Here is a 17,668-nt window from a genome sequence, read left to right as displayed (position 1 = left end):
ATGAGACATAAGAGATGAAGCTGCCCAATGATACTCATGATTGACAGAAATGAAAGTAGGTCTAGATCAGGGTATCAGTTTATAATTGTTTATCTGCCATTAAAGGGACCTACCACTTGATGTCTTTTATAATGTTAAGTTAAACATTTATTTCAGGGTATTCCAGTGTTCTCATACTATGTTTTTGTTATCTGTGAATGGTTAAGTATAAAAGTTTTTACAGAAAATATCGGTATATACCGTGTTTGAGCACATTATTCACAAAGTGCTCCCATTTTCTGTTAATTATTGTACGTGTTCATCCAAACATAAATAAGGTGAATCATATATTATGGTAATACATGATGATTTATGTGCATTTATGTTATCTTTTTCAGGATAAAGGTGGGTTCATATGTGTCAATATGTGACTGAAATTGCAAATCGCTAGAAGTATCGACTGAGCTCTCGAGTCGGAACACGTTCACACATAGTGACTGGGAAGTATTGGCTTGTTAATGGGAAATGAATATAAATAAACAGCTACCCAACAAGATGTCTTCCTCTAGTATTGATGACCATTGTGATAAAATTAAATCCTGATGAGTATTCAATCCTAAATTCCAACAACACCCTGCATAGAGGGAAACAGCTCTTGGAGAGTGGCAGTGATCTCATTGAACGTTGATCTGCATATGCTTTTTTGCTGTATAATTCGTTTTTAGTGTCCCAGATGTGCTCTTTTCCCCTAACTAACTCCAACATCTTTTCTACATTTGCTGGACCACATTTTCAAACCTTTCTCCGTGACATCATAAAGTCCCAAATCAACCAAACAAGACCAACATATTAGTGCGACTGGTTTCCGATATTCAGTTAGAAACTCTACCGACTTCCAATTTCTGTCACATATTGATATGTGTGAATCCGCCTTAAAAGAACGACGTGTAAGTCATACATTTTGTAGGTAAATTGTAGCAAGACACTGATGACTAACAGACAGATTTATAATATTTTAAGAGAATCAATGTTGAGATATGAAGTAAGTGGCACTCTCTCTCTCTCTCTCTCTCTCTCTCTCTCTCTCTCTCTCTCTCTCTCTCTCTCTCTCTCTCTCTCTCTCTCTCTCTCTCTCTCAGGATTAAATCTAAAAGCTATGCTTATTGGTAGTAGGTTGTTAACTTGGCTTGCTGTGATAAGTTATTGGTTTCCTTAATTAGTTAATTAATTAACATTTTCTTCATGAAATCTCTTGTTACCTCTTTCTTTTTCTTGGCTTTTTAGATTTAGCTACCTCACTCAGTATGAAAAGTGGATTTTAGATTACTTTGTTATTATTATTTAATGCTGTGCTGCTCAACAGATCTTTGTTCAGTGTGGGCAGTGAGGACCAGTCCTCTTTCTTTTAGATGCATTAGAGGCTAAGATGTGAGGGAGGAGATACCTATAGGTGTGAATATGTGATCAGAGTGTGTTGTACAAATATATATTGTCTTTGCTACCCTCCTACATAAGGAATGTAGTTTGATGCATGGCAAGCTTGTCATTATATGAAATAACAGTCATAAGAGGAAATAGAAAGGTGAATGCAGAGAGATATGTTTTTTCTTTTATATATTTTTATAGAGTTGTATGAGCATGATGTTTCTCTTTAGTTTCTTTTTTCTTATAGAATTATTTACAATTGATTTGTTATATTGATAATCATATTATGAAATGAGCATTTAGGGGCCATTAGTTTACTATTGAAACAATATACCCAAGATTCACTGATTTTGAAATTTCAAAAAATATGCATTTGTAACTAAATGAAATTTTCTGTAAGAAGTTGATGTACAGTATATTGTAATTGGAAATATGATGGAGTCTTATTTTTTATTTGCAAATAATACACTAAATGCCACATGATTCTGTTGTTCTTTTCATTTGGTGCCATTTTGTTGTAGATCCATGTGATCTGTGTCATATTCCCTTTGATCCTGTTTCAGTCACTACCAGGCTCTGGCTGGCTAACCAAAATACTGTCTGGACAGCTGCATACAAAGACACAGTAGGTTTAGCTTGTAAAGAGGCAAAGATTACCGAGTTTACAAAGCTTACCCATGTGGACAGTGCCTTTGAATAATTTGAAAGGAAAGAATGGAGAAAAGTGCAAGTGTGTGCTAAGGTTTGAGAACTTTCTTTGGATATTTATATATTTATGACTTTAAAGTTTTTAGTTTGCTGCTTGTTCTGTGTATGAAATACGTTTATTATAATGATAGTTGTGATTGGATTCTAAATCAATATAACAAAGTGAAAGGAAAAGTAATAATTCATATTGCTCTCTTTAAGAAAATTGTTATTGGTGTGCTTTAGATACAAGCTTTTTTTGCCAAAAACATTCCCCAGGCCTGGTCACCAGCCTTACAGCGAACCAGCTTGGCTTTCCATCCATCAACAATATCCTGGAAGTCTTTCTCTGAATAATCCTGGGGAAAAGGTAAATATCAAATAAAATTACTTGATTCTATATCTTAGCCTATACTGATTATGGATATCATTGTCCAGGCAAAAACTGCATTGAATTACTTACATATTCTTTTTTATTTATTTTTGTACCTGTCATGTATGGTAATATATATATATATATATATATATATATATATATATATATATATATATATATATATATATATATATATATATATATATATATATATATATATATATATATATATATATATATATATATATATATATATATATATATATATATATATATATATATATATATATATATATATATATATATATATATATATATATATATATATATATATATATATATATATATATATATATATATATATATATATATATATATATATATATATATATATATATATATATATATATATATATATATATATATATATATATATATATATATATATATATATATATATATATATATATATATATATATATATATATATATATATATATATATATATATATATATATATATATATATATATATATATATATATATATATATATATATATATATATATATATATATATATATATATATATATATATATATATATATATATATATATATATATATATATATATATATATATATATATATATATATATATATATATATATATATATATATATATATATATATATATATATATATATATATATATATATATATATATATATATATATATATATATATATATATATATATATATATATATATGATGAATCTTTCATTATTCATCTTATTATCTGAATGTGAATATAAATACACCCAAATATTGTATTCAAATGTTGAAATGTATTTTAATACAATAATGAACATGAATACATATCATCCCTGGAAATAATGCCAACTACAGAACAAAGTGCGCATGTTAAGAACTTTAACATCAATCTGAAGTGCTAAACATGACTCTTGAATTTTACAGTTATCAGCAACATTCTTGAAGATGTACCTACCTTGATGAAAGCCTTCCTTTGGGGTTGGAAGTACTTTAGTTCATTGGTGAGGATGGAGATGAAGATCTGTGTGAGGTCCACAGCTTGCACTTCCTGGAAGCCTGCCTGCTTTACCACGTCTCCATACTCTTGTACAGTCCGCAAGTCATATCCTGCAGTGGAATATTAATGTTTTCTCTCACGTGGGAGTGGTCTTTACTTAACTCTTTTGGGTGACACTGAAAGGCACCACTTAATTGCATGCTATGCTCTCTAAAACTCCAGTATTTGCTAATATTTAGTAAGAAAACTGGAGCAATAACTTTGTGTTAAGTGTTGTTCATGCCAACTTACCTGTTCAGAAAAGAACATTATTTTACACTGGGCTTACTATAATATGGAACTGCAAATTCTATCTTTAATTGTCTCTCTTTGTTGCCGTTTTGCCATTACCTCTGCCATGAACATAGTCCAAGAATTCCTGCGAGTGTTGTTTTTGGTCCCCGCGACAATAATCAGTGATAAACAGCGTGCCTCCAGGTTTCAGCCATGTCTGCAAGAAAACTATTTGTAATGGCTGGACAGCGAAGGTCAGCCTAAATTTACTTCAAGCAGCCCATGCGAAATTAAGTAGACTAAGTAAAGTCTTGCCTCTATCTGAAATGTCCACTATTGTGGGTTAGATTTTTTTTTATTTTTTATTTTCCTTTCTTATGTGTGGTAATTTAAATGTGACTAGAACCGACATGTGTTGAGAAAGCCATCAAAGAAAAGTTTATCAAAATATAGAGATCCTCCTCTCCTGTCCAAGAAGGTAGGATTGTGATTTAAAAAAATGTTTACATCATAAATTACCATTAAATGTTCTTAAAATTTCTGGGGACTCGGGATGAATCATGAATGGTCAGCGACATCGGTTAAATTTACGAGGGCCATAGCACGTGTACCGAATATTATATAATAGTCTTTGATATAGTTCGATTTCCATACACTAACTTTGTGTAAGGTAATCAATTTCGAAGTGCAGCAGCCTTAAGTGACTGACAATGGTACGTACATTCTCAATTAAATGTATAAAGTTTCACAGGGGAAAAAAATGAACGTAGATCATTATGGATGACAATGGATAATTAAGGATCTAATTGCGGAGTAAGAACAATATAAATAATTATTGAGTACCCACGTAAAAAGTCTTGAGGAGGTTTTCCTTGTCTGGGATGTGGAGGATGGTGTCTCGCGAGTAGATGACGTCGTAGCTGTCTTTCTCAAGCTCTGTCTTCGTTGCGTCTGCCAATTCGAACCTTACCTGTGAGGAAGTAGTTACTTTTATTGGTCATAACTAGTTGATGACTAGATAAATGTATTATGTTAACAGGTGAGGCACAACAACAACAACAACAACAACAACAAACAAACTCGGATACAAGATGAATGAGGTGAGGGGATGAATATAGGGCAGTCATATGTAGCACCTTTTCCTGTACATTCTTGTATTCACGACTAAGTCTGTCTTGAGCAATGTTTATCATGTTGGTGGAGAGGTCGATGCCATGAACGTGGACGCCATATTGCCTGGCCATGAAGAAGGCTGAGCCGCCCGTGCCGCAGCCTACGTCCAGCACCCGCTGTCCAGGCTCCAGCTCCAATTTTATTAGAAAATCCTAGAAAAGAAATATGTTACTATGGCATTGTAAATTGTTATCGTAATTTATGGGACAAAAACAACCCAAAGTAGGACTGTCCGCCGAGCAAGTATATCAGCCATAGCCTAGGATTGTCAGTTTGTCATTTAGGAATGGAATGTTTTGTGTTCTCGTGTTGTGGGGACAAGATACTGGTGTATGTGCTCTGTAAAAGATTGCAGGCAAAAATTACGTTACTTGAAGATAATTGTACTAGTGGTATATCTCAGAGAACAGTAATTCATTGCTAATTATGGACCATTGACCTCGCCATGAGGTAACACTAACGAACACCATCAGCCTCCCGACGTAAACATTGCCTCACGTCCAGCCATGCAGGGGTTTGGTGAAGTTTTCGACAAGCTATACCATTGCCGTGTTAAGGTAAGTTACTACAAGTTATCACAGAAATTACGTTTGGGTTATTGTACAGGAAATCGTGAGCATTAAGTTTTTATGATTATTTTTATTATTTATTTTTTATTATTTTTTTAACGGCTATGCTTTCTTGGGTCAAACCTACACAATAATATCCTTGTCATTACCTTTAAGTTTAAGGGAGATATGTATTTTATGAGGGGACCTTATCCAAAGATCCTCACACTCGGAGTGAAGCGCATCACGTTGTCAATAATTAGTAACACTAGTTACCACAACCAACACACATTCATAGCTTGCGACCACCCTGACATACACCTCACCTTGGTGGTCGTTTCTCCTCCCGTGGACACCCAGGTGTGACCAAAGATTCTCTCATATTTGAGAATGGAATCGTTGGAGTACTGGTTGGAGTCCAGGAATTTCTGTGAGGCGGCTTCCGTCGTTTTGCTCATGATGACTCGCTAGTTGGGAATGAGGAATGTTTCTGTGGAGGTAAATACCAGAGTGAATTCAAAATAATGACATGCTATTTATCTTTTTGTTATTTATTTATTTTTTTTTCATACATACACTAGAATATCTATTACGCACAAATAAAAAATTGGCTTTGAGATAGATTAAAACAGCTTGGTAATGTAAATTTATTTGAAGTATGGCTATGCTACTTAGCCATCAGAATTGTTACTGAAGTTATGTACTTTATAAAGCGACGGTAGAATGAATGAGGTATGAATCAGTTATCATATTACTTGAAATAGTAACGTAGGTCAACGAATTTTTTCAAACAAGATTTACTTGACTGCAACCCATGTATATGCTAAGGTAATGGTATAATTGACTATTAAATATATCACGATTGCAGTAAACTTTGGTATATTTCTCAATGAAACGCATACCTAACAAAATGTCTGGCTTTCATGTACGTGCAAAAGTAAAACGTCTACACAAAAATTCAATCAACATGATTATGATTGATAAGACGATTATTGAGCTTCCATTAAAAGAAGTGTAAATACACTTTGTAAAAATTACCATTACCCCGAAATCAACATACTGTATTACTGTATATCAGAGCTGGTACTCTCCTCACTTACTTGAGAGGCTTCCAACGTCGCTGCGAGAGCCGAGCCGAGCAACACTGGTTTGAGGGCAGGTGACTGGTGATGCTTTATGTGACTAGTGATAATGTGGATCGAGTCACTGGAGGGCGAGGAGAGATTCCCTATCAGGGAGGGTATTCTGAAAGATGATGAGTGAGTGAATTTTCCGCTCTGCTCACTCCCACCGTGTGTGTGTGTGTGTGTGTATGTTGCTGCGATAATGTTGAGAGAGAGAGAGAGAGAGAGAGAGAGAGAGAGAGAGAGAGCAACTACAGAGAAGACAGCGAAGGAATTTTCCGTGGTACTAGGCACTTCGTGCGTGTCGGGTTGCGCACTGTATGCTGTATGCACTGTGCCTTTTAACTGGTTGCACGGGGCGTAGACGCTCCACCCTCCGTGGTTTTAAGCTGAGTGTTGGTAGGCTGGCTGAGTGTTAGTGTTGACTGTTGATTGGGTATCTAGAAGTGTGTGTGTGTGTGTGTGTGTGTGTGTGTGTGTGTGTGTGTGTGTTTCACTGTTTGATCTGCTGCAGTCTCTGACGAGACAGCCAGACGTTACCCTACGGAACGAGCTCAGAGCTCATTATTTCCGATCTTCGGATAGGCCTGAGACCAGGTACACACCACACACCGGGACAACAAGGTCACAACTCCTCGATTTACATCCCTTACCTACTCACTGCTAGGTGAACAGGGGCTACATGTGAAAGGAGACACACCCAAATATCTCCACCCGGCCGGGGAATCGAACCCCGGTCCTCTGGCTTGTGAAGCCAGCGCTCTAACCACTGAGCTACCGTGTGTGTGTGTGTGTGTGTGTGTGACTGGTTATTAGAGAACCTTATATAGCTGCTGTAGCCGTAAATTCAATTCTTCCTAGACATCATATTCATGGTTGGTTATTACAAATAGCCTTGTTAGTTCGCATAGGTTTGTTGACGTGATTTGTACCGCCACAAATCAGAGACGTCGGCTAGGCTTTATAAGACGTACATTTTCAATATCTTTATACATAGCTGGTGAGGTCAACTTGCATGAATCGGAGTATCTTCATACTTTCATTCATTTGTTTGACATTTTTTTTTTTTTTGTGTCTGTAGTTCTGTTCTTTGCTATCATTTAGCAGATAAAATGTTTGTAATGTTTCTTAAAATATGTTTTCAAGAAAAGATAAAAATGGAATTTCTTTGCATCTTTATGTATAAAAGAAGAGTATAAAATTATTATCATATTTATCGTAGAAACAGACAATGTTTGTATTGACGGAGGTTTCTATTGTTGAAATTTGTTTGAGTAGTTTTTTTTAAGTTTATTAATGCCTTAATTGGCACTCACAGCCTCCTGATATCGTTAGTGCTGAGTCAATGGGAACCCTTTAAAATTTAAAGCAAGATCAGATAAATTTTATGGATGAGGATGATTGATGGAATTAGATAGCTATGTTCATACTACAGGGAGTGCCATGTGCCACGGGTAGGCCTGCATGGTGGCCTCTTGCAGCTTCCCTCGTTTTCTTATGTTATGTTCTTTTTACTGTCTTCTACGCCTCTGAAAGGAATGTATATTTAAAAGCCCGAGGAATATTTCCCATATCTTTTATATATTTTTTTTATTTATTCGCCTATATATATATATATATATATATATATATATATATATATATATATATATATATATATATATATATATATATATATATATATCTCTCTCTCTCTCTCTCTCTCTCTCTCTCTCTCTCTCTCTCTCTCTCTCTCTCTCTCTCTCTCTCTCTCTCTCTCTCTCTCTCTCTCTCTCTCTCTCTCTCTCTCTCTCTCTCTCTATATATATATATATATATATATATATATATATATATATATATATATATATATATATACTGATTTTAACAGACCAATACAATCCTCTGTAATATGGGAACCAGATCTGCACTGCATAGTCTAAGTCGGATTTTCAACCTGGTGTTTGCGAACTCCCACAGGGGTTTAGAAGATTTCCAGGGTACTTAGATGGGTGATCTAAAAATATCCTTTGCAGTACCTTTGCATATTGAGTTAGTGTCAATCACGAATTAAAATTCTGTTCGCTGCCAGATCACTGGGGGTTGGGGTAGATGGTCTTAGATACTGATCTAATAATATCCTTTGCAATACCACTGCATGTGGAGTTAGTGTTAGTCACTAAATTAACATTCTGTTCGATGTCAGATTATTCTGGGTTCGGGTAGACGGTCTTATAACTCATGGGCTTCCTAACGTGAAGAAGGTTGATAACCCCTGAAGTCTGATCAATACTAAATGTAGCTTTGATTATATTTTAGAACTTTTTGTACTGTTTTTCTTTAATGTCACAAAAGATCAATCCTAATATAAGCAGCAGCAGCAGCAGCAGCTGTAGTAGTAGTAGTAGTAGTAGTAGTAGTAGTAGTAGTAGTAGTAGTAGTAGTAGTAGTAGTAGCAGCAGTAGAAGTAGCAGTAGTAGCAGTAACAGCAGCAGCATTAGAAGCAGCAGCATCGGGTCAGTAGTAGCAGCAGTTGATGAACACAATATGTTTTTTTTTTTTTTTTTTTGTTTTAGTAATTAGAATAATTTTCAACTTGTTTCGTTTGAAGGAATGCTCATCAGCAACAACAAGGATAAAAAACAGCAGCAATAACAACAATAGCAATAGGTCATGGGGAAGCCTTGTTGTAATTCAAAAAGCCCATCAGTAAGGCGCTGTTTTTGTACATTGGTCTGGCACTACGGTGTAATAAATGAATCAAATCAAATCAAATGAATCTCTTGTTCAGCAGGTCAGGAATTCAGATAATTTTCAATATCGGCCATATGGCAATAGAAGAGGACCCAAACTAGCAAGTTTTCAGTGTTCGCCAGCTGGTTTAATTAATTAATGGGTAAGCATCGTCAGGGAGAGACCCTGAGCATCGTCTCGTCTCTAAACGGTATATTACGATGTATTTATTGATTTACCATGCTTTAACTCCTTCCAATAGTTTTTTTTTATCATGGTATTCCTTTATATTTACTTGAGTTTATACGACTAATATCATTATATAGATGAAAATATACTTGTCTGGCGTACCAAACTCTTGAATTTTTAGAGACCTTAGTACCGCACAAAACATTTCACCTTGCTTCTACAGAGGTTAATTCTTCACCAGGAAAGCGTAGAGCATTTTTTTTTTTTTTCAATAAGAAAAAAGAAAATTTGCGGCTGAAACCGAAATAGCCTGAGGGTGCTGCAGTGATTCCGTCACCGTGTTCCTAAACTGCGTTTTGCCATAGCCTGAACATGGTGTGCCTTGAGACTAGAAATAACTCGTCAGATGGCCACTGTCCATTAGGTATAGGTCTCTGTTTGGTCTCTGTGACACCGAACACGTCTACGCTGAACAAATTGGTTGGCAATAGACAATATCATTATCAGACTTTGATTTCTAAGTTATGAAAATAGATTCATATAAGGGGCCTCATATGGTCAGTGATTCTTGTAATCTATTTCCTAGCCTAGAAGGAAAGAAATTATCATGCTAATTTTGAGTTATCAATTGAGTAACAAAGTAATTTTTATTCCAGGGATAGAGATGGTATAAAGAAAACACAATGCATGGTTATAACTTTAATTGTATACTATTAAGGCGTTTATTCAGTAGATATGCGTTTGAAATACTTAAGCTATTCTAATATATCGGTATGTGATAATAGAATATCCAAAAATATACGATATCTGGTGAATGTAGCAACGCAACACAAGTTTGGGTCCTCTCCTATAGTCTGCCATGTCTGGTATTTCGTATTATGTAGACTATACTGTTTAACACTTCCTCATTCAATATTCATTCTCATCCCCGTCCTCCTCCTCGTCTTCTGTCTCATCCTTGTCGTCCTGTTCGTTCTTTTGTGAGTCAATGACTCGTTCTCATGAAGTGTTTCTTTCTCAACCAGGACGCCCACGCTCAGTTCGCCGCCCGATGCGCAGTGAAGGCACACCAGGTGAGTTGGTTTTCGCGGCTCCACCGGATCTGCATAATTAAGATTATAAATATCTATTAATCTGATGGAGTATATATATATATATATATATATATATATATATATATATATATATATATATATATATATATATATATATATATATATATATATATATATATATATATATATATATATATATATATATATATATATATATATATATATATATATATATATATATATATATATATATATATATATATATATATATATATATATATATATTTAGGCGAGTACTTTGGGCAACTCTTTTGAGCCTGCAAGGCTTTTTTTTTTTTTTTTTTTTTTTTTTTTTCTCTCTCGGCCAGCTTTGCCCTCCATGTAAGAAAAAAAAAGTTCGGCAGCCCACCTTGTTGGTCCAGAGTTCTGTGATGGCGTCGTACTGATCCTCGGCATAGTCTGCGATGAAAGCCTCTCGGGCGGCGGTAAAAGCAGTCAGCTCTCGCTGGTGTAAGTCAATGGCTTCCCATCGGAGATCTCTCGTCGCCAAGTCCGCGAATCCTGCGCTGCGCAACTCTGACTCGTAGGTCTCCATTGAACAGAGAGAGTTACCTGTGTGACGGTGACGCACAGCAAAGTTCAGTAAGACATATCAGTCTCTAACAAGGACTGCTGCAACATCTGTTGCCCATCTTACCTCACTACTAACATATACATGTATTACAATACATTCTTTCCATCACAGCGTTTCACTATATACATAATATGTTTGGTTACTTTTACAAGGTGCAACTACAAGTATAATATATAATATAATAAATGATAAATTCAAGGTTCCTGACATATAGCGACAAAATTATATTACTTGTCCCTCTGAAAGAGAGAGAGAGAGAGAGAGAGAGAGAGAGAGAGAGAGAGAGAGCGCAGCTCACTGCTGGTAAAGTTGAGAAAGTCCATGGAGGGCGGTGTGGGTCCGGTGCAAAAGTCAGTGATGAAGAGAGTCCCGCCGGGCCGGAGCCATTTCTGTAGGCACGAGAAAATAACTTACTGTTTTTATGGAGACGAAAGACATAGAAGATTGATGCTAATCACCTAGTTGTGAAACGACACGAGTGGCACTAACGAACACTGGCGTAAGAATGTTTATAGCCAGCTACTGCACTTTACTTACGAAGAATTTCTTGAAGAGCTTGTCCCTGTCACCAATGTAGAGAAGACTGTCGCGGCTGTAGATGACGTCGTAAGAATCAGCCTCGTAGTTTACCATCATGATGTCGCTGATTTCGAACTGCAGCTATTGGAACATTAGAAACAGTCGTATATATATATATATATATATATATATATATATATATATATATATATATATATATATATATATATATATATATTTTTTTTTATTTATTTTTTTTTATGCAGGAGGGAAACCAGCTAAGGGGTACAAAATATTAGAAAAAAAGGCCCACTTGAACTGCTGGTTCCCTTAAAGAATAAAAAGAATTAGCCAAAATTAAGGAACAAATGTCTTGAAACCTCCCTCTTAAAAGAAGTCAAGTCGTAGGAAGACGGAGATACAGAAGCAAGCAGGGAGTTTGAGAGTTTACCAGAGAAAGGTATGAAGAATGATTGAGAGTACTGGTTAACTTTTGCGTTATAGAGAGTTGGACAGAATGGGGATGAGATGAAGAAAAAAGCTTTGTGCAGCGAGGCTGCAGGAAGAGGGGAGGCATGCAGTTAACAAGATCAGTAGAGCAGTTAGCATGAAAATGGCGATAAAAGATAGAAAGAGATGCAACATTTCGGCGGTGAGAAAGAGGCTGAAGACAGTCAGTCTGAGGAGGGGAGTTGACGGGACGAAAAGCTTTTGATTCCACCCTGTTTAATAAAACTGTGTGAGTGGACACCCCCTTCCCCCAAACATGCGAAGAGTACTCCATACAGAGGCGGATAAGGCCCTTGTACAGAGTTAGCAGTTGCAGGGGCAAGAAAAACTGGCAGAGACGCCTCAGAACGCCAAACTTTATAGAAGCTGTTTTAGCAAGAGATGAGATGAGATATTAAGTACGTTTCCTTAAAAGTAAGAAGATATATCTCAAATTAAAGGCTTGTGTTGAGATGAGCTGTTTAGTAGTTGAGGAAGTAAACTTACTCTCTTCTTGACCTGCTGCTCCATCTTGCCTTGTCTCTCAATGGCAATATGAATCATGTTGGAGGAAAGGTCGACGCCGTGCACGTGAACCCCATACTGGCGAGCAAGGTACAGCGCAGATCCTCCTGTGCCGCACCCAACGTCCAGCACTCTCTGGCCTGGGCGGAGATCCAGACGGGCACAGAAATCCTGTCGCCATGTGAGGCACACGTCTGAGACTGATATTCGTGATGACGCAAGATTTGTGGAAGGAAGGAATCTGTTCTAATACTGACCTGACCGTGACCGGGAGGCACAAAATGCGCCCACCTGAAGTCTGGCTTAAGGAGTGTGTGTGTGTGTGTGTGTGTGTGTGTGTGTGTGTGTGTGTGTGTGTGTGTGTGTGTGTGTGTGTGTTGTTGGTCCGCTGAGGACTCAAGAAAGCCTGATTTTTTATTTATCTATTTATTTATTTATTTTTTTTAGAACAGTTTAATAATGAATGAGCGTGAGCCGCTCTCTTACCCTTGTGGTGAACTCGCCTCCCGTGGAGAGCCAATTGTGGCCGCAGATCCTTTCCTTTGCTCTGATGACTTCCAGCGAGTCGCGTGACTCGAGGTACTGTCCGAGTTGGTTCAGCTCTTCTCCTTCCAGCCGCCGCGCCAAGAAACACATCTGGTTTGGGTTTCCGTGGTACTGAAAGCCGCGCAGAATTGCGTTAGTTGTTGGTAGTCTACATAATTTGCTTTGTACGCTGGATTTATATAGGTAGCGTTAGTGGTGGTGGCATGCATTTTGTAGGGTGAGTCTAGACGGCTTACTGGTGATGATTTATAGACTCCGTACTATACGCACGGTTCAGAATAGCACTAGATGGTGGCACTGCAATAATAGGGATTAAGTGCCGCCACTGACCTGGATGTAGGTGAGGATGCTTTTCCCGCGGATGATCTTGTAGCCTGCCTTGTCAGAAGAAGAGATTTGATGTAGCATTTGGCAGTAGTCGATCGGCGTGCGGTACAAGGTTGGGTTGTTGTTCCTCGCCACGTTGCCTACAGGGAGACTGCACTTCAGATATAAATCTAACCAACAATTTTTACAAGATTGGATAAGAATTCATTTGTTTGTTTAATTCGTTTATTTATTATATTTAGTTTATTTTGAAAGGAGTGTTGTGCTGTCAGTTCACACTAAGAAACGTCGCTAGAAAGAAAATTTTCTTAGGTACTTAAATTGTTTATTTCGAACTTTCGATATAGGTTGGTGTGTGTGTGTGTGTGTGTGTGTGTGTGTGTGTGTGTGTGTGTGTGTGTGTGTGTGTGTTATTAAGATAAACTGTTAGTCTGTCTGTCTTTCAGTGTCAAGTCTTCACAGCGATGAGGCTCTTGCTAATACAATTCCATGATGTTTTGGAACTCTTTAATAACATCTAACCATTTTATCTGGCAAATTCTCAAAACTTTCAGAACTTGCTAACCTCATGTCTACCTCCCCACCTCGCTGCACAATATTTCATATACTTATTCTGAGCTGTATTATGTTCACTGACCTGATTGGTGGTAGCAAGACTCCCTGAGGAAGAAGTGACCGTCGGGCGTGAGCCATTCTATGATCTTACGAAAGACGCCGTTCGTCTCTGCGTCACTGAGGTACATGAAGAGCCAGTTGCTGAAGACTAAGTCGAATGATCCGGCGGGGAAGTCTAGTCTGAGGAAGGGACGTAGTGGTGATACTCGAGGGAAGAGATTAGTCTTTCATAAGGATGTTTTTCATAACGTGTGAATCGTCTAAGAAAGTAAACAGTGCGATACAACAGTAAGGATTCTTGACAAAAGATCCGTCGCCAGTGGTCCGCCTGTGTGTACACTTACTTGGTCACATCGGCGCACTTAAAGGCCACGTTTTCAAAGTGCCCGTTCTCTTCTTGGTTCTTTTCGATGTACTGCTCCATGAAGTCCACGGCTGTCACGTGCCCCGCTATTGTTGCTAACTTAGAGGTAAATCTCCTGCAAAAGTGAAAGTAAAAGTGTCAAAATTTTAGATGAAGGTGGAACGACATATCTGTTAAAGAAAGTATGAATTAGAGTTAGAAGATAAACGAATTATGCCCGAAGCGTTTCTCACCCAATGCCTGCTCCGAGCTCCAGGACTCGTTTGCCTTGATAGTTGGGCAGGTAGGAGAAGATTTCATTTTGGTCGTTCTCGTGCAGATAGACAGCTTCATTGGAGAGCATCATAGACTCAAGAGAGGGTCGGTACACTTGCCAATAGTTCTTCATCTTCTGACGGACCTCCTCGCTTTCTCCTTTGTTGTGGCTGATGAAGCGTGCTGGTGGAGGAAGGACGTGTAATGACTTATGCTGCTGCTGTTTTTTGTGACATAGGTATATGAATAATTTTGAGCGTGAAAATTGTTGATGCTAAGAAAGTTATAGACGTGTGTGCTGGTATATTTTTTTCCGTCAACATCATGCGGCGAGGTTTTATCAGATGCAGCCATGCGTGTGTGATGAGGCGACATTTGTACAGTGATCGAACACCGTTGACGGGACTCATACTTTGTAAATCCTGATCAGTGACGAGAAAATATATAGTGGTGGTGGTGTCTTCTCTGCTGTGGTGCCGAGGTGAAAATCGTGGAGAATGTCATTATTTCAACGATCGTAGGTACCACTAGCTCATTTTCGTCATAGTATGGACAAGACTAGTTCAAGGTGAAGGCCGAATTTGTAATTCTTCCCATCCTTCCCCTCCTCTCAGTCTTCCCTACTATAGATAACAGTTGGCAGATATTTCCGTCAGCAGCCTCTTGCCCTGTACTGCGACGTGGCAACAAGGCAGCGCGCCCCTCTGTTGTTGTGATATCATGTGATAGCAGAGTGATGACATGAGTCTGAGGAAGATATGGCGTTCACCTCAAAAACGCATGATTGGCGGAGCCGCTCACGCCACCGCCTTGCCTCAGTTGCTCCTGTTGCCCATGCCGCTCCCCGTCTCCCGCCCCTCCCTTATCCTTGCATTTGTCGTTATTTATCTTTCATCCGCTTACTCAGCTGGCGGGTTGTGCGTCACCTGTCTTGTGACCTGAAGTAACCGTGAACCTTTGTGATTCACCCACTCGTTGAAGTAAGTATTAAGGGGGCCGGGATTAAGGGTTTGTCCGTCATGCGGTGGAAATTTTTTTTTATGGATATTTTAAAACTATGAAATCCCAAGATTCGCTTCCCTTTTGTATTAGTCTCTCGATCTGCGACTGTAGGTAGGTAGATAGTAAGTAGGTAGGTAGGTAGGTAGAGAGAGAGAGAGAGAGAGAGAGAGAGAGAGAGAGAGAGAGAGAGAGAGAGAGAGAGAGCTTTGTGCAGGGTAAAGTTCAGATGTGTCTTGGACCGAAATATCGTGTGTTGCGTCATCTTCTCGTGGGAGATTAAGGAGGCACCGGCGTTATCTGTCGTCTTGTGAAACGTAATATCTTGCTGTGGAAAGTAACCTGGTACTCCTAATCGGAACTTGTAAATTAGATATTAGAAGTGTTGATGACTTGCAATATGCTTTCAACCATTCTTCCTCATTCCTCTTTTTTTCTTTTTCTTTTTATTTCACATCCTCATCACTACCATCACCAGCTCCTCCATACCCTTTTCCTAATATTAATGATGATGCTGCCGCCGCCGCTGCCGCCGCCGCCGCCCTCTTCGCTTTCGCTTTCGCTTTCGCCTTCGCCTTCGCCTTCGCCTTCGCCTTCGCCTTCGCCTTCGCCTTCACCACCACCACCACCACCACCACCACCACCACCTACTACTACTACTACTACTACTACAACTACGTAGTAGTAGTAATAGTAATGGCAGCAGCAGCAGCAACAGCAACAGCAACAGCAACAACAACAACAACAATAATAATAATAATAATAATAACAATATCAGTAACAACAACAACAACAACAACAACAACTGTAGCATCAATGTTAGGAGGAGAAAAAGAAAACAAGAAGACCAATGCTTGGAAAATTATCGAAATTCACGAGCGACCTCTAGGTTAGCGCTGTCTGGTTAATTTCCACAGTCCATTACTCGCCGCTCTCTTCCCTTCCAGTCCTCATTACAAGACGACGCTACACACGGTAATGTTTTGGTGCTAGATGATACAGGGCCATTGGGAAGGTAAATTAGATATGTAATCCTACTGACCTCTCTCTCTCTCTCTCTCTCTCTCTCTCTCTCTCTCTCTCTCTCTCTCTCTCTCTCTCTCTCTCTCTCTCTCTCTCTCTCTCGTTTTATGTACTTCGGAATTTAATTAGGCTTCAAAGAATATCATGTGTCTCAGCGCTTTTATAATTGCAACAAATTTGGTGAGGAATGAAAATGCGATACTGATCCGTCTTTATTCGACTTTAATAAACATCCCATGTAGTGAAAGACCTTAGCGTGTTAAAAAAAAAAAAAAAAAAAAAGAAAAAAAACGTAGGTTTGACTAGCTTTTAGTTTATAAGTGGGAAGATGAAGGTGTACTTGATAGTTGGCCCTGTAATCCCAGTAAATACGATCCTCTCCACATATTACACCAGAAGAAGCCAGTAATTTGAGTGTTAATCTACGTAAATGGTCAGCACACTACACGGACAATCAAGGAAATCTTCAACATGTCCTTACCCATTTTTCAGTTGTGGAGTTTGTCGAAATACAAAGGCGTTGCAGGGATCGAGTGACGCCGCCGCACAGGGGTACAGTTTTTTAAATGTTGGGCACTACAAATGATGAACAGTTGCCACTTGCCTGGCAGTGTCAGGCATCTAGTGACCTGACGCACTATGGGTCCTCGTGGCACTTCATTCATCCTATCCATGCGTGATGTGGGCCTCCTGGCGCCACCTTTGAGCTGCTGCACTGATACAAATATTATCTTATAGTTGACGCCAAGTGAACTCTTTGTTGCGGTGCAGAAATCTTAATT

The 17,668-nt window shown here is 38.1% G+C and overlaps 1 protein-coding gene across 1 annotated transcript; it reads right to left on the bottom strand.

The window, feature by feature from the left end:
* Positions 1 to 2,299: 2,299 nt before the first annotated feature.
* On the bottom strand, positions 2,300 to 17,520 carry LOC123505386 (phosphomethylethanolamine N-methyltransferase-like). Its single transcript, XM_045256605.1, has 18 exons — positions 17,368 to 17,520; positions 14,843 to 15,047; positions 14,590 to 14,724; positions 14,268 to 14,425; positions 13,634 to 13,770; positions 13,244 to 13,414; positions 12,740 to 12,928; positions 11,762 to 11,884; positions 11,523 to 11,613; positions 11,000 to 11,202; positions 10,574 to 10,637; positions 6,611 to 6,738; positions 5,837 to 5,977; positions 4,926 to 5,114; positions 4,637 to 4,759; positions 3,907 to 4,006; positions 3,475 to 3,626; positions 2,300 to 2,450 (listed from the first exon to the last, which is right to left on the bottom strand). Exons 1-18 carry the CDS (start codon positions 17,369 to 17,371, stop codon positions 2,334 to 2,336), a joined length of 2,430 nt encoding a protein of 809 aa, XP_045112540.1. The 5' UTR covers positions 17,372 to 17,520; the 3' UTR covers positions 2,300 to 2,333.
* Between the last annotated feature and the right edge of the window lie 148 nt (positions 17,521 to 17,668).

Source organism: Portunus trituberculatus, chromosome 18, assembly GCF_017591435.1.
Source record: "Portunus trituberculatus isolate SZX2019 chromosome 18, ASM1759143v1, whole genome shotgun sequence".
Taxonomy (NCBI): Eukaryota; Metazoa; Arthropoda; class Malacostraca; order Decapoda; family Portunidae; genus Portunus; species Portunus trituberculatus.
This window is presented reverse-complemented; position numbering and strand designations above follow the sequence as displayed.